At 48.4% G+C, this 25,693-nt stretch overlaps 1 protein-coding gene across 2 annotated transcripts in view; it reads left to right on the top strand.

Annotated features, from left to right (window-relative positions):
* LOC133120299 (serine/arginine repetitive matrix protein 2-like) overlaps nt 1-17,574 on the top strand; it is a 29,298-nt gene extending 11,724 nt beyond the window's left edge. Inside the window, exons 8-18 of one of the 2 annotated variants that reach the window (XM_061230291.1) lie at nt 675-710; nt 1,472-1,546; nt 1,707-1,751; nt 1,958-2,050; nt 2,427-2,552; nt 3,785-3,877; nt 5,170-5,295; nt 12,528-12,608; nt 15,537-15,576; nt 15,914-15,968; nt 16,163-17,574. In XM_061230291.1, the coding sequence (XP_061086275.1) occupies nt 675-710; nt 1,472-1,546; nt 1,707-1,751; nt 1,958-2,050; nt 2,427-2,552; nt 3,785-3,877; nt 5,170-5,295; nt 12,528-12,608; nt 15,537-15,576; nt 15,914-15,968; nt 16,163-16,913 (1,521 nt within the window). In that variant the 3' untranslated portion in view covers nt 16,914-17,574. The remainder of the gene's footprint in view (nt 1-674; nt 711-1,471; nt 1,547-1,706; nt 1,752-1,957; nt 2,051-2,426; nt 2,553-3,784; nt 3,878-5,169; nt 5,296-12,527; nt 12,609-15,536; nt 15,577-15,913; nt 15,969-16,162) is intronic. The other variant, XM_061230292.1, reaches the window with a different exon arrangement.
* The last annotated feature ends 8,119 nt before the right edge of the window (nt 17,575-25,693 follow it).

The raw sequence follows: 25,693 nt of genomic DNA on the forward strand, positions 1-25,693 counted from the left end.
CATTACATCGAAGCTAAGCTTTCAGCAAGAAGCCCCCGTAAAGCACCATTGTTGAAAAAAGGGCAGGTGCAGAATCGATTAAAATTCACAAAGGAACACATCGATTGGCCCAAAGAGAAATGGTGTAACATTCTGTGGACTGATGAGAGTAAAATTGGGTCTAGTGGTTGTCGGCAGTACGTCAGTCAACCCCCGGGTAAATTCACAGGAACTGTGCTATGTAGTTTGTTCATCCTGGGCTGAAATACCTGTTTCTAGGTGCCAGAAGTTGGTTGGCTTGATGCAACACAGACGCGCAGCAGTTATCAAAAACAATGATTATGCAACTAAATATTAGTTCAGTAATTTAAAGTGAAGTTAAATCTTGAAAGATTTCTTCAGTTTATACAGTAAGTGTTTGAGTTTGAAGAGAAATATGTTGACTGCCATTTCTTTGAACAGATTAATATTTCCTTTTCTTTGCTTCCTAAGAATAACGCAGACTTGATCAAATTTGTTAATGCTTTGATTTGGAATTGAATGTGTAATGTTTCCACTACATTTGAAATATGAAATTAAAAGATGTCTGATTGTTATTATTGATAAATGTTTATATTGATGTTTGATTGTTGGGTTTAACTCTGATTGAGGAGTGAGAGGTAAATAATCACTGATCTGAATCTGACCTGTTTCAGGCTGGCAGACTAAGACTGAGAAGAGAGTCTATGAAGGTGAGACAACACTGAGCCACACAGTATGTAGGCCACATGCTCATCTATACACTAGCCCTAACTCAAGTAAACCTGTACACCCACTGATACCTAAACCTCACCTATACCTGTGCACTCCCTGTCTCTCATATGACTATACCCTGGGAAATGACAGAATTCAGCTCTCTCACCCATCTACACCTGCATGTACCTGCCTGTACCTGCCCCACCCATCTATACCTGCCTGTACCTGCCTGTACCTGCCCCTCCCATCTATACCTACCTGTACCTGCCCCACCCATCTATACCTGCCTGTACCTGCCTGTACCTGCCCCACCTATCTATACCTGCCTGTACCTGCCCCACCCATCTATACCTGCCTGTACCTGCCTGTTCCTGCCCCACCCATCTATACCTGCCTGTACCTGCCTGTTCCTGCCCCACCCATCTATACCTACCTGTACCTGCCCCACCCATCTATACCTGCCTGTACCTGCCTGTACCTGCCTGTACCTGCCCCACCCATCTATACCTGCCTGTACCTGCCTGTTCCTGCCCCTCCCATCTATACCTGCCTGTACCTGCCTGTTCCTGCCCCTCCCATCTATACCTGCCTGTACCTGCCTGTTCCTGCCCCACCCATCTATACCTGCCTGTACCTGCCTGTTCCTGCCCCACCCATCTATACCTACCTGTACCTGCCTGTTCCTACCCCACCCATCTATACCTGCCTGTACCTGCCCCACCCATCTATACCTGCCTGTACCTGTCTCTATTCACAGATTCTGATGGAGACACCGGTGGAGTGGGGGAACGAGGATCCGATGGAGAATAGTCAGGAGAATAATTCAAAAGCAGTATGTCTCACTCTCTCTCTCACTCGTTCCCTTTCCCTCCATTTTCCTTCCTCTCTCCCCCTCTCACCCATGCTTACGACACCCAGAGAGCTCTAAGCTCTAAGTCTCTGGGGCTGCAGTATCTTTCTGTCTGATTTTGACCTTGTGTAAACTCTTTCAGAGGAAAAGCAGGAGGTTCACTTTGCCTTCACGAAGAGAATCAAAGGTAAAGTGTATGTGTTTCTGACTGTTACAGTGCATGCATGTGTGGATGTCTGTATCTGTGTGTAAGTAAGTGTGTGTGTGTGTGTGTGTGTGTAATAGTATGTGTGTGTGTGTGTGTGTGTGTGTGTGTGTGTGTGTGTGTGTACTAGTGTGTGTGTGTGTGTGTGTGTAACAGTGTGTGTAACAGTGTTGTATTCTGGGCTTCAGATTGAAGCTGAACTGTCAGAGAAAGGTGCAGATCTCCTCAGAGAGGTGGAGGGAGAGGAGAATGAGTCTGATGTGGCAGACGAGTGTAAGAAGGTACGTCCCTCTTCTCTCCATCTGCTGCAAGTCCTTCCAGCCCAGAGCTCAGTGTATTAGTGCTGCTGCTCTCTCCAGAGCTCAGTGCATGAGTGCTGCTGGTCTCTCCAGAGCTCAGTGTGTTAGTGCTGCTGGTCTCTCCAGAGCTCAGTGCATTAGTGCTGCTGGTCTCTCCAGAGCCCAGTGCATGAGTGCTGCTGGTCTCTCCAGAGCTCAGTGCATTAATGCTGCTGGTCTCTCCAGAGCTCAGTGCGTTAGTGCTGCTGGTCTCTCCAGAGCCCAGTGCATTAATGCTGCTGGTCTCTCCAGAGCTCAGTGCGTTAGTGCTGCTGGTCTCTCCACACTCTCACTGTGCTTCTCTTGTGTTCATCTGTAGAGACAAAAAAGAGGGAAGAAATTCAAACTTGCCTTCCTGCAGAGGAGAGATTCAAAGGCTGCTGAATTACCTGAGACTCCACCTGGAGCTACCTGCAGGAACTATCACCTGTCTGAGGCAGCAGAGGTACCACACACTGAGTTACTCAAACACAGACTCACTCACACACTGAGTTACTCAAACACAGACCCACTCACACTCTGAGACACACTGAGTTACTCACACTGACTGGCTCACCCTCCAGAGATATTAACTCAACAGAGTGACTGACTGGTATTATTCTCGTTCTCTGAAGCTTTTGGGTAGAAGCTTCATAAACCAGCTTCTGCTTCCTTACACAGCTAATAGACTCCGGTCTCACCCACACCTGTCTCAATACAACAAAAGTGACCCAACCTGCTCTGCTACATTGTACTTTAGCACAGAAACTGCGTGTTTGTGTTTATGTAACAGCCTATGTGTAAGTGTATGTCTTACTGTCTGCGTGTGTGTGTTTATTTGTGAAACAGATGTGTGGTGTATTTAGAATAACAAAGTGTGCATATCAGTGTGACACTGTTAGTCTGTGTGTTTGTGTCATACTGCTATAGTGCATGTATGTGTATGTCTGTGTGTGTATGGGGGTGTGTGTGAGTGTGAGTCTGTGTGTGTGTGTGTGTGTGTGTGTGTGTGTGTGTGTGCGTGTGTGTGTCTTAGTGTGTGTGTATGGGTGTGTGTGTGTGTGTAATAGTGTGTGTATTGGTGTGTGTATGTGTGTGTAATAGTGTGTGTGTGTGTGTGTGTGTGTGTGTGTGTATGGGTGTGTGTGTGTGTGTGCGCGTTTAAGTGTGTGTGTATGTGTGTGTGTGTGTGTGTGTGTGAGTGAGTGTGTGAGTGTGTAATAGTGTGTGTGTAATACTGTGTGTGTATGGGTGTGTGTGTGTGTGTGTGTAATTGTGTAATAGTGTGTGTATGGGTGTGTGTGTGTGCATGTAAGTGTGTGTGTGTGAATGAGTGTGTGAGTGTGTAATAGTGTGTGTGTATGTGTGTGTGTGTGTAATTGTGTAATAGTGTATGTGTAATAGTATGTGTGTGTGTGTGTACTAGTGTGTGTGTGTGTGTGTGTGTAACAGTGTGTGTGTATGTGTGTGTAAAAGTGTGTGTGTGTGTGCGTGTGTGTGTGTACTAGTGTGTGTGTGTAACAGTGTGTGTGTATGTGTGTGTAAAAGTGTGTGTGTGTGTGCGTGTGTGTGTGTACTAGTGTGTGTGTGTGTGTGTGTGTGTGTGTAACAGTATGTGTGTGTGTGTGTGTGTGTACTAGTGTGTGTGTGTGTGTGTGTAACAGTGTGTGTGTAACAGTGTTGTATTCTGGGCTTCAGATTGAAGCTGAACTGTCAGAGAAAGGTGCAGATCTCCTCAGAGAGGTGGAGGGAGAGGAGGATGAGTCTGATGTGGCAGACGAGTGTAAGAAGGTACGTCCCTCTTCTCTCCATCTGCTGCAAGTCCTTCCAGCCCAGAGCTCAGTGTATTAGTGCTGCTGGTCTCTCCAGAGCCCAGTGCATTAGTGCTGCTGCTCTCTCCAGAGCTCAGTGTGTTAGTGCTGCTGGTCTCTCCAGAGCTCAGTGTATTAGTGCTGCTGCTCTCTCCAGAGCCCAGTGCATGAGTGCTGCTGCTCTCTCCAGAGCTCAGTGCATGAGTGCTGCTGGTCTCTCCAGAGCTCAGTGTATTAGTGCTGCTGGTCTCTCCAGAGCTCAGTGCGTTAGTACTGCTGGTCTCTCCAGAGCTCAATGCGTTAGTGCTGCTGGTCTCTCCAGAGCCCAGTGCATGAGTGCTGCTGGTCTCTCCAGAGCTCAGTGCGTTAGTGCTGCTGGTCTCTCCAGAGCTCAGTGCGTTAGTGCTGCTGGTCTCTCCAGAGCTCAGTGAATTAATGCTGCTGCTCTCTCCAGAGCTCAGTGCATGAGTGCTGCTGGTCTCTCCAGAGCTCAGTGCATTAATGCTGCTGCTCTCTCCAGAGCCCAGTGCATTAGTGCTGCTGGTCTCTCCAGAGCTCAGTGCATGGTGCTGCTGGTCTCTCCAGAGCTCAGTGCGTTAGTACTGCTGGTCTCTCCAGAGCTCAATGCGTTAGTGCTGCTGGTCTCTCCAGAGCCCAGTGCATGAGTGCTGCTGGTCTCTCCAGAGCTCAGTGCGTTAGTGCTGCTGGTCTCTCCAGAGCTCAGTGCGTTAGTGCTGCTGGTCTCTCCAGAGCTCAGTGAATTAATGCTGCTGCTCTCTCCAGAGCTCAGTGCATGAGTGCTGCTGGTCTCTCCAGAGCTCAGTGCATTAATGCTGCTGCTCTCTCCAGAGCCCAGTGCATTAGTGCTGCTGGTCTCTCCAGAGCTCAGTGCATTAATGCTGCTGCTCTCTCCAGAGCTCAGTGCGTTAGTGCTGCTGGTCTCTCCAGAGCTCAGTGCGTTAGTGGTGCTGGTCTCTCCAGAGCCCAGTGCGTTTGTGCTGCTGGTCTCTCCAGAGCTCAGTGCATGAGTGCTGCTGGTCTCTCCAGAGCTCAGTGCATTAGTGCTGCTGGTCTCTCCAGAGCCCAGTGCGTTAGTGCTGCTGGTCTCTCCAGAGCCCAGTGCATTAGTGCTGCTGGTCTCTCCAGAGCTCAGTGCATTAGTGCTGCTGGTCTCTCCAGAGCTCAGTGCATGAGTGCTGCTGGTCTCTCCAGAGCTCAGTGCTCAGAGCTCTCTCCACACTCTCACTGTGCTTCTCTTGTGTTCATTTGTAGAGACAAAAAAGAGGGAAGAAATTCAAACTTGCCTTCCTGCAGCGGAGAGATTCAAAGGCTGCTGAATTACCTGAGACTCCACCTGGAGCTACCTGCAGGAACTATCACCTGTCTGAGGCAGCAGAGGTACCACACACTGAGTTACTCAAACACAGACTCACTCACACACTGAGTTACTCAAACACAGACCCACTCACACACTGAGTTACTCAAACACAGACTCACTCACACACTGAGTTACTCAAACACAGACTCACTCACACACTGAGTTACTCAAACACATACTCACTCACACACTGAGTTACTCAAACACTGACCCACTCACACACTGAGTTACTCAAACACAGACCCACTCACACACTGAGTTACTCAAACACAGACTCACTCACACACTGAGTTACTCAAACACAGACTCACTCACACACTGAGTTACTCAAACACAGACTCACTCACACACTGAGTTACTCAAACACAGACTCACTCACACACTGAGTTACTCAAACACAGACCCACTCACACACTGAGTTACTCAAACACATACTCACTCACACACTGAGTTACTCAAACACTGACCCACTCACACACTGAGTTACTCAAACACAGACCCACTCACACACTGAGTTACTCAAACACAGACTCACTCACACACTGAGTTACTCAAACACAGACTCACTCACACACTGAGTTACTCAAACACAGACTCACTCACACACTGAGTTACTCAAACACAGACTCACTCACACACTGAGTTACTCAAACACAGACCCACTCACACACTGAGTTACTCAAACACAGACTCACTCACACACTGAGTTATTCAAACACAGACCCACTCACACACTGAGTTACTCAAACACAGACCCACTCACACACTGAGTTACTCAAACACAGACCCACTCACACACTGAGTTACTCAAACACAGACTCACTCACACACTGAGTTACTCAAACACAGACTCACTCACACACTGAGTTACTCAAACACAGACTCACTCACACACTGAGTTACTCAAACACAGACTCACTCACACACTGAGTTACTCAAACACAGACTCACTCACACACTGAGTTACTCAAACACAGACCCACTCACACACTGAGTTACTCAAACACAGACTCACTCACACACTGAGTTACTCAAACACAGACTCACTCACACACTGAGTTACTCAAACACAGACTCACTCACACACTGAGTTACTCAAACACAGACCCACTCACACACTGAGTTACTCAAACACAGACTCACTCACACACTGAGTTACTCAAACACAGACCCACTCACACACTGAGTTACTCAAACACAGACCCACTCACACACTGAGTTACTCACACAGACCCACTCACACACTGAGTTACTCAAACACATACTCACTCACACACTGAGTTACTCAAACACTGACCCACTCACACACTGAGTTACTCAAACACAGACTCACTCACACACTGAGTTACTCAAACACAGACTCACTCACACACTGAGTTACTCAAACACAGACTCACTCACACACTGAGTTACTCAAACACAGACTCACTCACACACTGAGTTACTCAAACACAGACCCACTCACACACTGAGTTACTCAAACACAGACTCACTCACACGCTGAGTTACTCAAACACAGACCCACTCACACACTGAGTTACTCAAACACATACTCACTCACACACTGAGTTACTCAAACACTGACCCACTCACACACTGAGTTACTCAAACACAGACTCACTCACACACTGAGTTACTCAAACACAGACTCACTCAAACACTGAGTTACTCAAACACAGACTCACTCACACACTGAGTTACTCAAACACAGACTCACTCACACACTGAGTTACTCAAACACAGACCCACTGACACACTGAGTTACTCAAACACAGACCCACTCACACACTGAGTTACTCAAACACAGACCCACTCACACACTGAGTTACTCAAACACAGACTCACTCACACACTGAGTTACTCAAACACAGACTCACTCACACACTGAGTTACTCAAACACAGACTCACTCACACACGGAGTTACTCAAACACAGACTCACTCACACACTGAGTTACTCAAACACAGACTCACTCACACACTGAGTTACTCAAACACAGACCCACTCACACACTGAGTTACTCAAACACAGACCCACTCACACACTGAGTTACTCAAACACAGACCCACTCACACACTGAGTTACTCAAACACAGACTCACTCACACACTGAGTTACTCAAACACAGACTCACTCACACACTGAGTTACTCAAACACAGACTCACTCACACACTGAGTTACTCAAACACAGACTCACTCACACACTGAGTTACTCAAACACAGACTCACTCACACACTGAGTTACTCAAACACAGACTCACTCACACACTGAGTTACTCAAACACAGACCCACTCACACACTGAGTTACTCAAACACAGACTCACTCACACGCTGAGTTACTCAAACACAGACCCACTCACACACTGAGTTACTCAAACACATACTCACTCACACACTGAGTTACTCAAACACTGACCCACTCACACACTGAGTTACTCAAACACAGACTCACTCACACACTGAGTTACTCAAACACAGACTCACTCACACACTGAGTTACTCAAACACAGACTCACTCACACACTGAGTTACTCAAACACAGACTCACTCACACACTGAGTTACTCAAACACAGACCCACTCACACACTGAGTTACTCAAACACAGACTCACTCACACACTGAGTTACTCAAACACAGACTCACTCACACACTGAGTTACTCAAACACAGACTCACTCACACACTGAGTTACTCAAACACAGACCCACTCACACACTGAGTTACTCAAACACAGACTCACTCACACACTGAGTTACTCAAACACAGACTCACTCACACACTGAGTTACTCAAACACAGACCCACTCACACACTGAGTTACTCACACAGACCCACTCACACACTGAGTTACTCAAACACATACTCACTCACACACTGAGTTACTCAAACACTGACCCACTCACACACTGAGTTACTCAAACACAGACTCACTCACACACTGAGTTACTCAAACACAGACTCACTCACACACTGAGTTACTCAAACACAGACTCACTCACACACTGAGTTACTCAAACACAGACTCACTCACACACTGAGTTACTCAAACACAGACCCACTCACACACTGAGTTACTCAAACACAGACTCACTCACACGCTGAGTTACTCAAACACAGACCCACTCACACACTGAGTTACTCAAACACATACTCACTCACACACTGAGTTACTCAAACACTGACCCACTCACACACTGAGTTACTCAAACACAGACTCACTCACACACTGAGTTACTCAAACACAGACTCACTCAAACACTGAGTTACTCAAACACAGACTCACTCACACACTGAGTTACTCAAACACAGACTCACTCACACACTGAGTTACTCAAACACAGACCCACTCACACACTGAGTTACTCAAACACAGACCCACTCACACACTGAGTTACTCAAACACAGACCCACTCACACACTGAGTTACTCAAACACAGACTCACTCACACACTGAGTTACTCAAACACAGACTCACTCACACACTGAGTTACTCAAACACAGACTCACTCACACACTGAGTTACTCAAACACAGACTCACTCACACACTGAGTTACTCAAACACAGACTCACTCACACACTGAGTTACTCAAACACAGACTCACTCACACACTGAGTTACTCAAACACAGACTCACTCACACACTTGAGTTACTCAAAACACAGACTCACTCACACACTGAGTTACTCAAACACAGACTCACTCACACACTGAGTTACTCAAACACAGACTCACTCACACACTGAGTTACTCAAACACAGACTCACTCACACACTGAGTTACTCAAACACAGACTCACTCACACACTGAGTTACTCAAACACAGACCCACTCACACACTGAGTTACTCAAACACAGACTCACTCACACACTGAGTTACTCAAACACAGACCACTCACACACTGAGTTACTCAAACACAGACCTCACTCACACACTGAGTTACTCAAACACAGACCCACTCACACACTGAGTTACTCAAACACAGACTCACTCACACACTGGAGTTACTCAACACAGACTCACTCACACACTGAGTTACTCAAACACAGACTCACTCACACACTGAGTTACTCAAAACACAGACTCACTCACACACTGAGTTACTCAAACACAGACTCACTCACACACTGAGTTACTCAAACACAGACCCACTCACCACACTGAGTTACTCAACACAGACTCACTCACACACTGAGTTACTCAAACACAGACCTCACTCACACACTGAGTTACTCAAACACAGACTCCACTCACACACTGAGTTACTCAAACACAGACCCACTCACACACTGAGTTACTCAAACACAGACCTCACTCACACACTGAGTTACTCAAACACAGACTCACTCACACACTGAGTTACTCAAACACAGACCTCACTCACACACTGAGTTACTCAACCAGACTCACTCACACACTGAGTTACTCAACACGACCCACTCACACACTGAGTTACTCAAACACAGACTCACTCACACACTGAGTTACTCAAACACAGACTCACTCACACACTGAGTTACTCAAACACAGACCACTCACACACTGAGTTACTCAAACACAGACCCACTCACACACTGAGTTACTCAAACACAGACTCACTCACACACTGAGTTACTCAAACACAGAACCCACTCACACACTGAGTTACTCAAACACAGACTCACTCACACACTGAGTTACTCAAACACAGACTCACTCACACACTGAGTTACTCAAACACAGACTCACTCACACACTGAGTTACTCAAAAAGACTCACTCACACACTGAGTTACTCAAACACAGACTCACTCACACACTGAGTTACTCAAACACAGACTCACTCACACACTGAGTTACTCAAACACAGACCCACTCACACACTGAGTTACTCAAACACAGACTCACTCACACACTGAGTTACTCAAACACAGACTCACTCACACATTGAGTTACTCAAACACATACTCACTCACACACTGAGTTACTCAAAAACTGACCCACTCACACACTGAGTTACTCAAACACAGACTCACTCACACACTGAGTTACTCAAACACAGACTCACTCACACACTGAGTTACTCAAACACAGACTCACTCACACACTGAGTTACTCAAACACAGACTCACTCACACACTGAGTTACTCAAACACAGACCCATTCACACACTGAGTTACTCAAACACAGACTCACTCACACACTGAGTTACTCAAACACAGACTCACTCACACACTGAGTTACTCAAACACATACTCACTCACACACTGAGTTACTCAAACACTGACCCACTCACACACTGAGTTACTCAAACACAGACTCACTCACACACTGAGTTACTCAAACACAGACTCACTCACACACTGAGTTACTCAAACACAGACTCACTCACACACTGAGTTACTCAAACACAGACCCACTCACACACTGAGTTACTCAAACACAGACCCACTCACACACTGAGTTACTCAAACACAGACCCACTCACACACTGAGTTACTCAAACACAGACTCACTCACACACTGAGTTACTCAAACACAGACTCACTCACACACTGAGTTACTCAAACACAGACTCACTCACACACTGAGTTACTCAAACACAGACTCACTCACACACTGAGTTACTCAAACACAGACTCACTCACACACTGAGTTACTCAAACACAGACTCACTCACACACTGAGTTACTCAAACACAGACCCACTCACACACTGAGTTACTCAAACACAGACTCACTCACACGCTGAGTTACTCAAACACAGACCCACTCACACACTGAGTTACTCAAACACATACTCACTCACACACTGAGTTACTCAAACACTGACCCACTCACACACTGAGTTACTCAAACACAGACTCACTCACACACTGAGTTACTCAAACACAGACTCACTCAAACACTGAGTTACTCAAACACAGACTCACTCACACACTGAGTTACTCAAACACAGACTCACTCACACACTGAGTTACTCAAACACAGACCCACTCACACACTGAGTTACTCAAACACAGACCCACTCACACACTGAGTTACTCAAACACAGACCCACTCACACACTGAGTTACTCAAACACAGACTCACTCACACACTGAGTTACTCAAACACAGACTCACTCACACACTGAGTTACTCAAACACAGACTCACTCACACACGGAGTTACTCAAACACAGACTCACTCACACACTGAGTTACTCAAACACAGACTCACTCACACACTGAGTTACTCAAACACAGACTCACTCACACATTGAGTTACTCAAACACAGACTCACTCACTCATTGAGTTACTCAAACACAGACTCACTCACACACTGAGTTACTCAAACACATACTCACTCACACACTGAGTTACTCAAACACAGACTCACTCACACACTGAGTTACTCAAACACAGACTCACTCACACACTGAGTTACTCAAACACAGACCCACTCACACACTGAGTTACTCAAACACAGACCCACTCACACACTGAGTTACTCACACAGACCCACTCACACACTGAGTTACTCAAACACAGACTCACTCACACACTGAGTTACTCAAACACAGACTCACTCACACACTGAGTTACTCAAACACAGACTCACTCACACACTGAGTTACTCAAACACAGACCCACTCACACACTGAGTTACTCAAACACAGACCCACTCACACACTGAGTTACTCAAACACAGACCCACTCACACACTGAGTTACTCAAACACAGACCCACTCACACATTGAGTGACTGACATACACACACACATACACACACACACACACACACACACAAACTCAGTTACTCACACACACACTCACACACTGAGTTACTCAAACACTGACCCACTCACACAGTGAGACACACTGAGTTACTCAAAAACATACACACACTCACACACTGAATTGCTCACACATACACTGAGTTACATGCACACAATTACACGTTGCATTACACACACACACACTCACACACACTGAACCATTCTCTCTTTCTCCCCCTTTCCCTCTATCAAATTCAAATTCAAAATTCTTTGTTGGCATTAAATACATTGATATTGTACATTTTTACTGTAATTTCACATAGAAATAGGAATATGATGCATTATAACAAGAAGACAAACTACATTGTGGTAACCATAACAATGCAAACAGTCTGTTAACAATGAGTTTAAAAAAGAAGAAAACATTTTTTTAATAATAATCTTGTTCTCTCTCCCTCAATCCCTCCCTCTATCCCCCTCTCCCTCTCCTTCCATCCCCCTCTCCCTTTCTCTCTCAGGCAGAGTGGCGTTCAGCTCAGAGAGATGAGAGTCTGAGAAATGGAGAGAAGGGGGAGGAGTCGGGAGGAGTGGAGGAGGGGGTCAGTAGTTAAGCCCAAAGCATTCTGGGAGCACACACACCTCATCCTAACCCTGCATTCCTCCGAGAGGCAGTTTACCTGCAAAGTCCAAGATCAAACATTCCTCCCTCTGCTCTGCCTGCCACCAGCAGGGCAGCCTATCGTCATACACATGGGAGTATACAGGATTTAACATCCCTGATTATTATTGTTAACACTATATTCTGAACAATGATAACATTATAGACATTCTGGACAGTAGATTATAAAGGATATAATGGCCGATGGGAAGTAGATCTTCTATTAGCTATTAGCACTATATCAGCCATCATCAAATCTGGACCTGTAGTGTAGTGGTTAAGGTACATGACCCTGTAGTGTAGTGGTTAAGGTACATGACTGTAGTGTAGTGGTTAAGGTACATGACTGTAGTGTAGTGGTTAAGGTACATGACTGTAGTGTAGTGGTTAAGGTACATGACTGTAGTGTAGTGGTTAAGGTACATGAATGTAGTGTACTGGTTAAGGTACATGACTGTAATGTTGTGGTTAAGGTACATGACTGTAGTGTAGTGGTTAAGGTACATGACTGTAGTGTAGTGGTTAAGGTACATGACTGTAGTGTAGTGGTTAAGGTACATGACTGTGGTGTAGTGGTTAAGGTACATGAATGTAGTGTAGTTGTTAGGGTACATGACTGTAATGTTGTGGTTAAGGTACATGACTGTAGTGTAGTGGTTAAGGTACATGACTGTAGTGTAGTGGTTAAGGTACATGACTAGTGTAGTGGTTAAGGTACATGACTGTAGTGTAGTGGTTAAGGTACATGACCCTGTAGTGTAGTGGTTAAGGTACATGACCCTGTAGTCTAGTGGTTAAGGTACATGACCCTGTAGTGTAGTGGTTAAGGTACATGACCCTGTAGCGTAGTGGTTAAGGTACATGACTGTAGCATAGTGGTTAAGGTACATGACTGTAGTATAGTGGTTAAGGTACATGACTGTAGTGTAGTGGTTAAGGTACATGACTGTAGTGTAGTGGTTAAGGTACATGACTGTAGCGTAGTGGTTAAGGTAAATGACTGGGACACGCAAGGTCGGTGGTTGTAATCCAGGTGTAGCCACAATAAGATCTGCACAGCCATTGGGCCCTTGAGCAAGGCCCTTAATCCTGAATTGCTCCAGGGAAGGATTGTCTCCTGTTTAGGCTAATCAACTGTACGTCGCTCTGGATAAGAGTGTCTGCCAAATGCCATTAATGTAATGGACCTCAAATCCAAATCTGGCCCTGGTTTTCTTTAACGATCGAGGACCATGATTTGATGATGCCTGCACTATATTATAAACCTTAAACACTAAATTATAACAGTATGAATGGCACAGACATTAGATCATAGGGTTCACAGATTCATTCTTGGAGGGCCCCAGGTGTGTTACACACACACACACACACACACACACAAACACACACAAGCCTCCTGCATAGAGCCTCCTGCATGCATACACACACACTCACACTCAGTTACTCACACTCAGTCACTCACACACTGAGTTACTCACACTGAGTTACTCTCACACTGAGTTACTCACACACTGAGTTACTCACACTGAGTTACTCACACACTGAGTTACTCACACTTAGTTACTCACACACTCAGTTACTCACACACAGTTACTCACACACAGAGTTACTCAAACACAGTGTCCCCTCAGTTGGACTATTGGAACAGCAAGGTCATTTTTGCTACAGACAAAACATACACATGAGATGACAGATCAGAGTTCCAGCTTTCCCTGGTTGTTTATGTTTATCTAGATTTTTGAAACAACTTAAAACATATCACCTTTTGTATCAGACCACCCAATTTTTTAAGGATTTTAGCGTAAGTATTGGAACGTGTGACTGACAGGTGTCTCTTGTTGCCCAGATGTGCCCTGTTTGATTGATTGGTTAAATAATAAATAGTTTTGAATGTCTACTCTTGGTTTTAGCTGTGGGATTTGCCTGGGAAGACTGCATTTGTGGTAGAAAATATAAACCAACATGAAGACCAGGGGGGCGGCACGGATGGTGCAGTGGGTAGCACTGCCGCCTCACAGCAAGGAGGTCCTGGGTTCGAATCCCCGTCGGCCGGGGCCTCTCTGTGCGGAGTTTGCATGTTCTCCCCGTGTCTGCGTGGGTTTCCTCCGGGTACTCCGGTTTCCTCCCACAGTCCAAAGACATGCACGTTAGGATGATTGGAGAGTCTAAATTGCCCGTAGGTATGAGTGTGTGAGTGAATGGTGTGTGTGCCCTGAGATAGACTGGCGACCTGTCCAGGGTGTATTCCTGCCTTTCGCCCAAAGTATGCTGGGATAGGCTCCAGCCCCCCTGCGACCCTGATCAGGATAAGCGGGTTCAGATAATGGATGGATGGATGGATGAAGACCAGGGAGAGCTGTCTTTGGGAGAAAAGCAGCCATTTTGAAGCTTAGAAAACCCGTTTGGAATAATAGCTTGTACAACAACTTGGAATGCCCTGAAACAGAAAGAACCTGCTGGCATACTGAGAAACAGACATCACACAGAGAGTAAGGGGCAGATACACTTTCTGTGTACAAACAGACATCACACAGAGTAAGGGGCAGATACACTTTCTGTGTACAAACAGGAGGGAAGCAAGGAATGAAATCCTGTGTAGTACGCCTCTGAATAAAATAAACAAATTATACAGAGAAGGTAACAACATACATTTAAAAAATTAGACAGATCCTTAATGCCATCATTATGTGCTATAATGCTATTTGACTAATGAGGGATAAAAGGCACATGAGAGTGAGGGAGGGAGGGAGAGAGGGGGACTGAGACTGATGGAGAGAGAGGGGGAGAGATAGACTGAGACTGATGGAGAGAGAGGGGGAGAGATAGACTGAGACTGATGGAGAGAGACTTACAGTTGTTTCTCCTGCAGGACACTGACAGTCTGATGGAGTGGTGGAACACAGTGGAACGTGAGTAATTACAATGTGACACACACACACACACACACACACACCATGACACACACACACACACACACACACACACCCACACACACACACACACACACACACACACACACCATGACGCACACACACCATAACACACACACACACACACCGTGATACACACACACCGACACACACACACACACACACTCACACACAAACACAGTTACAGTTACACACACACACCGACACACACACACACACATGCACACACACCATGACACACGCACACACACACACACACACACACACACACATACAGATATTGCTCCCACAGGCTGTAACACTAGTTTTTCTTCAGAGTGGGATGAGTTGCCATCAGATGAGGAAGATGAGACAGGAGCGGTGGAGGAAGAGTGAGTATACACTCCCAAAGCAGGAGAGAAGAGAAAGCATGCTATATGATGGAGCATTTCTCCCTGTCTCTCTCTCCCTCCCCCTCTCTCCCTCTCTCTCATCCCCTCCCTCCCTCTCTCACCCTCTCTCTCTCTCTATCCCCCTCTGTCCCTCTCTCACCCCCTCTCTGTCTCTCTCTATCCCTCTCTCTCAGGGAGCTGAAGGTGTTGTCTGAGAAGGTGCAGAAGGGGATCCATGTCTTCAACAAGGTGTTCATGGAGCAGGCTGAGGGTCTGTGGCAGCACATCGTTGCCCTGCTGGGCATCGCGGAGAGCCTGAGTGAGTTCCACCGCAAGGCCAAGATCGCCTCCATCACGGGCGGCACTACCACTGCTGTGGGCGGAGTCACTGCCATCGCCGGGCTGGTTCTGACACCCTTCACCTTCGGCGCGTCACTCATCCTCACCGCCGTGGGCATCGGCGTGGCAACCGCGGGGGGGCTCACCTCCGCCTCCGCCACCATATCCGACTCCGTCAACAACTCCCACGACCGCAAGAAGGTGGAGAAGATCGTGGAGGAGTTCCAGGCCTCGCTGGCCGACATGCACAAGTGCGTGCGCTACGTACAGCAGGGCCTGGAGCGGCTGCTGGCCTGCCTGCTGAGGCTGGACTCTGCCGGGCCGGGCCGGGGGCCGGGCCTCAGCCGGGCCGTGCAGGAGGCCAGCGAGGCCAGCGCCACCAGCGACCGCGCCCTGCAGATCAGCAGCCGGATCAGCGCCATGCTCGCCGGCCTGTTCCAGGGCATGGACAGCTTCTACATGGACCAGGACCCCGGCGAGCTGAGGAAGGGCTGCAAGACTGAGCTCGCCGCCAAGATCCGCGGCGTGGCTGAGCGGCTCCACGAGGCGCTGGTGGAGCTCAACGGCATCCGGGAGGAGCTGCAGGACACAGCCTACCACATCTGAACTCACTTTCCCACAGTCCTCTTCTGAACTCACTTTCCCAGAATCCTCTTCTGAACTCACTTTCCCAGAATCCTCTTCTGCACTCACTTTCCTACTATTCTCTGGGCTGTTCTCTATGTTTGGAAAATATAAAATAAAGATTGCTGGCTATTTATTTTTGTAACAAGACACTGCGAAACACATATAATACTGCAGTAATAATATATAATGAGATCTATATAGGGGCGGCCTGTAGCGTAGTGGTTAAGGTAAATGACTGGGACACACAAGGTCGGTGGTTCTAATCTCGGTGTAGCCACTATAAGATCCGCACAGCTGTTGGGCCCTTGAGCAAGGCCCTTAACCCTGCATTGCTCCAGGGGAGGATTGTCTCCTGCTTAGTCTAATCAACTGTGCGTCGCTCTGGATAAGAGCGTCTGCCAAATGTAATACAATTACCTCTAATAAAACCGCACAGGCTGCAGAGACAGGAAGAGATTCTCTTAGTCCAGCTGTATCTGCTCTAATGCCATCTGTGGCACATTTACTGCCATAAAGGGACACAGTCATAATGCTGCAGTTCTGCACTGATTTTGGAAATATTTTCTGTCATATGGGGTGAAGTGCAGAGGCCATGTATGTGTCAAGATGACTGTGTGTCAGGATGACTGTGTGTCAGGATGACTGTCAGGATGACTGTGTGTCAAGATGACTGTGTGTCAGGATGACTGTCAGGATGACTGTGTGTCAGGATGACTGTGTGTCAGGATGACTGTGTGTCAAGATGACTGTGTGTCAGGATGACTGTCAGGATGACTGTGTGTCAGGATGACTGTGTGTCAGGATGACTGTCAGGATGACTGTCAGGATGACTGTGTGTCAGGATGACTGTCAGGATGACTGTGTGTCAAGATGACTGTGTGTCAGGATGACTGTCAGGATGACTGTGTGTCAAGATGACTGTGTGTCAGGATGACTGTCAGGATGACTGTGTGTCAGGATGACTGTGTGTCAGGATGACTGTCAGGATGACTGTCAGGATGACTGTGTGTCAGGATGACTGTCAGGATGACTGTGTGTCAGGATGACTGTGTGTCAGGATGACTGTCAGGATGACTGTGTGTCAGGATGACTGTCAGGATGACTGTGTGTCAAGATGACTGTGTGTCAGGATGACTGTCAGGATGACTGTGTGTCAAGATGGCTGTGTGTCAGGATGACTGTCAGGATGACTGTGTGTCAGGATGACTGTGTGTCAGGATGACTGTCAGGATGACTGTCAGGATGACTGTGTGTCAGGATGACTGTCAGGATGACTGTGTGTCAGGATGACTGTCAGGATGACTGTGTGTCAGGATGACTGTCAGGATGACTGTGTGTCAGGATGACTGTCAGGATGATTGTGTGTCAGAATGACTGTCAGCATGATTGTGTGTCAGGATGACTGTCAGGATGATTGTGTGTCAGGATGACTGTCAGCATGATTGTGTGTCAGGATGACTGTCAGCATGATTGTGTGTCAGGATGACTGTCAGCATGATTGTGTGTCAGGATGACTGTCAGGATGACAGTATGTCAGGATGACTGTCAGGATGATTGTGTGTCAGGATGACTGTCAGGATGACTGTGTGTCGGCATGACTGTGTGTCAGGATGACTCAGGATGACTATGTCAGTATGACTGTGTGTCAGGATGACTGTATGTCAGGGTTGGGCCACAGAGTTATTGTGGCCTGTGTATGAGATGAATGTTTAGCTGTGCTTACAGAACACTTCCACCAGATAGAGCTTCATAGAGTATATGCACTATTGAACCTGATATTAAACATGTACATGTGTTGTCAATAATCCATTATTAAAATGAAATGAATCCACTTATACAAATATACACTTATTGAGTTAACTCTCACTTAACATTTTCAATTCAATTTTATTAGTATGTTGCTTTTTTCAGAGACACTGCCGCAAAGAAACCTTACAGTCTGAATACAAACAAAACTGGGGCAAAACACCCACCAGTGCTGCAGTGTGAGACACCACCCATTCAGTGCTGCAGTGTGAGACACCCACCCATTCAGTGCTGCAGTGTGAGACACCACCCATTCAGCGCTGCAGTGTGAGACACCACCCATTCAGTGCTGCAGTGTGAGACACCACCCATTCAGTGCTGCAGTGTGAGACACCCACCCATTCAGTGCTGCAGTGTGAGACACCCACCCATTCAGTGCTGCAGTGTGAGACACCCACCCATTCAGTGCTGCAGTGTGAGACACCCACCCATTCAGTGCTGCAGTGTGAGACACCCACCCATTCAGTGCTGCAGTGTGAGACACCCATTCAGTGCTGCAGTGTGAGACACCACCCATTCAGTGCTGCAGTGTGAGACACCCACCCATTCAGTGCTGCAGTGTGAGACACCCACCCATTCAGTGCTGCAGTGTGAGACACCCACCCATTCAGTGCTGCAGTGTGAGACACCCACCCATTCAGTGCTGCAGTGTGATAGTAAAGACAGAATGACGCAGCAGAACTGGGTTGAGCAGGTTATAGTCAGAGGTAGTTCAATTAACTGGTAAAATAATTTAGCCTACAAATACATTTTATCAATTGAAACTTGTCCAGAAGCACACCTCAATTTTTAAACGAGGAAATTGTAAACTTACCACAAAATTATGGTTTTTAGTAAGGTAAACCTTACTAAAAATTAATCTTGTAGTCAGATTTAAAAAAAAATATCTAGCCACATTTTACAATAAAAATGTAATTTGAATTGTTAGTTTTATTTGAACTATTAGATCTATTTGTTATACCTAATATCATAGCCTATACTTTATAGCAACGTTAGTTGTTTTGTTATTAGTAATAACCAAATTAAACATAACACTGTCATCCTAGACGCAATCCATTAGTAACTGTCAGGTATGGGGGACAGAGGAACCAATCAGACTCAGGGATAGTGTGAATAAGGCTTTAATGACAAAGGGCAGATCCGAAACGTAGCCCAAAAACAGGCAATGGTCGTAATCCAAACAGACAGGTACATGGATGGCATGCAGAGCGTTATCAGAAAAACAGGCACAGTTCAAAAACCAAGAAGACAGACAAGCAAAAGGTACAAAAACAAAGTCCAAAAACCAGGCAGAGATCAAACTAAAAAAATAACCAGGCACAGGGGACAGGCACAGGCACAGGGGACAGGGACAGGCACAGGGGACAGGGACAGGGCACAGGGCACAGGGGACAGGGGACAGGGACAGGGGACAGGGGACAGGCACAGGGCACAGGGGACAGGCACAGGCACAGGCACAGGCACAGGGGACAGGCACAGGCACAGGGGCAGGGACAGGGCACAGGGGACAGGGGACAGGCACAGGGGACAGGCACAGGGGACAGGGGACAGGCACAGGGCACAGGCACAGGGGACAGGGGACAGGCACAGGGGACAGGCACAGGGGACAGGCACAGGGACAGGCACAGGGGACAGGGGACAGGGGACAGGGACAGGGGACAGGGGACAGGCACAGGGCACAGGGGACAGGCACAGGCACAGGCACAGGCACAGGGGACAGGCACAGGCACAGGGGCAGGGACAGGGCACAGGGGACAGGGGACAGGCACAGGGGACAGGCACAGGGGACAGGGGACAGGCACAGGGCACAGGCACAGGGGACAGGGGACAGGCACAGGGGACAGGCACAGGGGACAGGCACAGGGACAGGCACAGGGGACAGGGGCAGGGGACAGGGACAGGCACAGGCACAGGGGACAGGGACAGGCACAGGGGACAGGGACAGGGACAGGGGACAGGCACAGGGCACAGGGGACAGGGACAGGCACAGGGGACAGGGACAGGGGGCAGGGACAGGGGGCAGGGACAGGGACAGGGGACAGGCACAGGGACAGGCACAGGGGACAGGGGCAGGGGACAGGGACAGGCACAGGCACAGGGGACAGGGACAGGCACAGGGGACAGGGACAGGGACAGGGGACAGGCACAGGGCACAGGGGACAGGGACAGGCACAGGGGACAGGGACAGGGGGCAGGGACAGGGGGCAGGGACAGGGACAGGGGACAGGCACAGGGACAGGCACAGGGGACAGGGGCAGGGGACAGGGACAGGCACAGGCACAGGGGACAGGGACAGGCACAGGGGACAGGGACAGGGACAGGGGACAGGCACAGGGCACAGGGGACAGGGACAGGCACAGGGGACAGGGACAGGGACAGGGGACAGGCACAGGGCACAGGGGACAGGGACAGGCACAGGGGACAGGGACAGGGGGCAGGGACAGGGGGCAGGGACAGGGACAGGGGACAGGGGACAGGGGACAGGGGACAGGGGACAGGGACAGGGACAGGGACAGGCACAGGGGCAGGGACAGGCACAGGGGCAGGGACAGGGACAGGGCACAGGCACAGGCACAGGGCACAGGGGACAGGCACAGGCACAGGCACAGGGGACAGGGACAGGCACAGGGGCAGGGACAGGGCACAGGCACAGGCACAGGCACAGGGGACAGGGGACAGTGACAGGGGACAGGGACAGGGACAGGGACAGGCACAGGCACAGGCACAGGGCACAGGGGACAGGGGACAGGGACAGGGGACAGGGACAGGCACAGGCACAGGGCACAGGGGACAGGGACAGGGACAGGGGACAGGCACAGGGGCAGGGGCAGGGACAGGGCACAGGGGACAGGCACAGGGCACAGGGGACAGGGGACAGGGACAGGGACAGGGGGCAGGGACAGGCACAGGCACAGGGGACAGGGACAGGCACAGGGGCAGGGACAGGGCACAGGGGACAGGCACAGGGGACAGGGACAGCGACAGGGACAGGGACAGGCACAGGGGACAGGGACAGGGGACAGGGGACAGGGCACAGGCACAGGGCACAGGGACAGGGACAGGCACAGGGGCAGGGGCAGGGGCAGGGGACAGGGACAGGGACAGGGGCAGGGGACAGGCACAGGGACAGTGACAGGGGACAGGGACAGGCACAGGCACAGGGACAGGGACAGGGGACAGGGGACAGGGACAGGCACAGGGCACAGGGGACAGGGACAGGGACAGGGACAGGGGACAGGGACAGGGACAGGGACAGGGACAGGCACAGGCACAGGGACAGGGGCAGGGACAGGCACAGGGCACAGGGGACAGGCACAGGGACAAGGACAGGGACAGGCACAGGGACAGGGACAGGGGCAGGGACAGGCACAGGGCACAGAGGACAGGCACAGGGGACAGGGACAAGGACAGGGACAGGGCACAGGCACAGGCACAGGCACAGGGACAAGGACAGGGACAGGCACAGGGACAGGGACAGGGGCAGGGACAGGCACAGGGACAGGCACAGAGGACAGGCACAGGGGACAGGGACAAGGACAGGGGACAGGGGACAGGCACAGGCACAGGCACAGGGACAGGGACAGGGCACAGGCACAGCGCACAGGGACCAGGGTAGGGAACAGAATAACAGAAAGACGAGCAACAAAAAACTGAAGAACAACAGGTTTAAATACACTACTGATTGACAGCCAATGAGACACAGGTGAGAGAAATGATAGAAATGACAGGAAGGAAGTTCATATAAGGAGTGGGGAGGCGAGACACAAAATGGGACACAGCTGAAAATTGATGAAGGTGAATGGAGCAGGAAACAGACTAAGGAAAGCACAGAGGTAAAAAAAAAGGCAAAAATGCTGGGGACTTAGACATAAAACAGATAACAGAAAAACACAGAACCTGACAGTACCATCACCTGTGACGAAGCGGTGACCCAAATCACAGTTGCTTCAGATGTAACTGTTGTGTGTGCTCCCAGTTTATTAACTGCAACATCTAATAGCACACTCTGTAACTGGCATCACAGAGGCTACGACTTTGGTGATACGATTTTTAGTGCATGGTAGCCTTCCTATTTCTACACACAGATGTGTGCATTCTCAGCCAGTGTTTGAATTTGTAAATACCAATTGCACTACTATGGACTTTTACCAACGGAAATTTCACTTGACTACTGTTTTGGACTCAGATAACTGAATTCAGTTTTTACGGACGCATCTGGATGGAAGGTGCTTACTCCAGTGCCTGAAAACCAAAAGAAAACGGTTGCTCGGAGCTGTCAACCCTTCCAAAAATATGTTTAGACAAAATATTCCTAAAGTACCTTTTCTTAACATTATCCTAGAGAGTAGAGGCTATTTAAAATGCACTTTCTTTGTACTTTAAAGAAAGAAAATGGTTTAAAAATTATGAAAGTATAGCCTACCACTTTAGGATGCAGATCTTAGAATTAATTATAAAATTATTTATTTGCGATTCGCAAGTGAAACATCTAAATATCGTGAAAGGAGCCCCAGATTGATATGAAATTACTGGTCCAGACCAACCTTACGCAAGTATCACTTACAGAAGGTAAGAACGTTTCGGGAAACACTCTGAAACTTTAAGGTACAGCTTAAGGTATAATTTACGAACGACGAAGGCTTCGGGAAACGCAGCCCAGAAAGATTCTGTATGGAAAATGTCACCGTTCTCAAAACCAATATAAAATAACTATTTATTATTGTAAAGGCAGGGTGATGCAAACAGGGGTACCAAAAATGCTGACGCCAATGCATTTGAAAAATAATGTTTTGCATGTAGACAAACTTGTAGATATAATGCCATTGTTTTACATTTGCCAAAAAGATTGTTGGTAATCTTTATTAAGGGTGGTAATAATTTGGGAGGCCGCTGGAGGTGCTGGTGCTGGAGAATTTCGATATGTCGGTTATTCTAAACCAATAAACGAAATTTGTCCACATTTAATACTTGACTGATTCCCTCGGCAATTAGAAAATTGGTGGTTGGAATTTCCCAAGTAGGTAACCGCAGGTAACCACGCCCCTTTCGCAGGTAAAGGCGAGCGAGGCGCAAAGAGGGAAGAAAGGTACTTGTTATCACGCAGGTGGAGACTGAGAGGGAAGCGTGAAGTTTCGGGTTACAAACTAAATTCCTCTTTTCACGAGAAGAGCACAAAAAATGAAACCCGAGCGCTTCCCAGGGGAAACAGTTAAAGTGTTTATCTAGAGTCGAGCACACACAGTGCGCACCTCACCGAACTAGTTCTACAGCCCACAGGGGAGGTGCGTTTTTTCAGTTGTTAAATACCGATACGTGCGGTTTCTCCTGGTACCAGTAATCGTGCTTTAATTATTTTAGTTACCCAGTCCTTAATCGGTGTAGTGTGTATTATGTTTGCGATAAATAAAAATGCTTCAAATAACCAGTAAGACATTGTAAACAGTCTACAGTAAGGAGCCGGAAACCACGGACGCGAAAAGGTAGAGCCATCTTTTTCCATTTTAAATATCGTTTTCTGTGATTGCGAAATGAAAACTTTAGAAGCTTGTTGTATCGTTAGTTTGAATATAGGCAATAACAACAAAATAACGTCTCTGAACATAAACTTACTGTGCTTGGAAATGTAAGGAATGCACCGTACAATCCTGTTTTCGATAGCCGCCACTGTTTTTGACAGTACCTTTAAACGAGTGCGAAGTTGCCCTTGTTTTGCTATAACTGCGTAACACTGTGAAAATGACAAAACTGGAGGAAAGCTGCAAAGGAGTGAGCGAGCATTCTCCGTGACCGCGCTCAGTCACTCTCACTGACTAGTGAGAGTGACTGAGTGAGTGCTTTTAGTGTTCAGTGAGAAAGTGAATGAATGTGCCCTCTTCCATTGGACTGTATTTCTCTGCAGGTGAGGGACAATGCAGAGAGTGAGGCCATCTCAAACTCCACCGGTTCCCCAGAGACCAAGCGCTGAGGTGTGGGTGGTCCTGTCAGTCTCTAATAATAATGATAATATTGAACTATATTTATATAGCACCTTTCAAACACAGTGCCATTCGATGTGCTTTATATGAAAGGAGAACAGCAGTTTTGGTCTGACTGATGTTTACTGTTTATTGTACAAAAGGATCTGAACAATCCAATTCCACACAGCCTGAACAAACAACTGGAGCCTGACAACACCCAGGTACTACACACAGACACACAGAAACGCACACGCACACGCACACACATGCACACACACAGACGCACACACAAGTACAGAACAGAATAATGATGTGGACACTTGCAGGTCCGTGTAGCAGCGCCCCCTCCTGGTGTAGAGGCAGCAGCGCCCCCTCCTGGTGTAGAGGCAGCAGTGCCACCTCCTGGTGTAGAGGCAGCAGTGCCACCTCCTGGTGTAGAGGTAGCAGCGCCCCCTCCTGGTGTAGAGGCAGCAGTGCCCCCTCCTGGTGTAGAGGCAGCAGTGCCCCCTCCTGGTGTAGAGGCAGCAGTGCCCCCTCCTGGTGTAGAGGCAGCAGTGCCCCCTCCTGGTGTAGAGGCAGCAGCGCCCCCTCCTGGTGTAGAGGCAGCAGCGCCCCCTCCTGGTGTAGAGGCAGCAGCGCCACCTCCTGGTGTAGAGGTAGCAGTGCCCCCTCTTGGTGTAGAGGCAGCAGCGCCCCCTCCTGGTGTAGAGGCAGCAGCGCCCCCTCCTGGTGTAGAGGCAGCAGCGCCCCCTCCTGGTGTAGAGGTAGCAGCGCCCCCTCCTGGTGTAGAGGTAGCAGCGCCCCCTCCTGGTGTAGAGGCAGCAGCGCCCCCTCCTGGTGTAGAGGTAGCAGCGCCCCCTCCTGGTGTAGAGGTAGCAGCGCCCCCTCCTGGTGTAGAGGCAGCAGTGCCCCCTCCTGGTGGCTCTCTGTTTTTGCTGACATGGAACAATATCTTGACATTTCAAAGGCTGGCAAATATAAAAACTAACAGTTTAC

Source organism: Conger conger, unplaced genomic scaffold, assembly GCF_963514075.1.
Source record: "Conger conger unplaced genomic scaffold, fConCon1.1 SCAFFOLD_88, whole genome shotgun sequence".
Taxonomy (NCBI): Eukaryota; Metazoa; Chordata; class Actinopteri; order Anguilliformes; family Congridae; genus Conger; species Conger conger.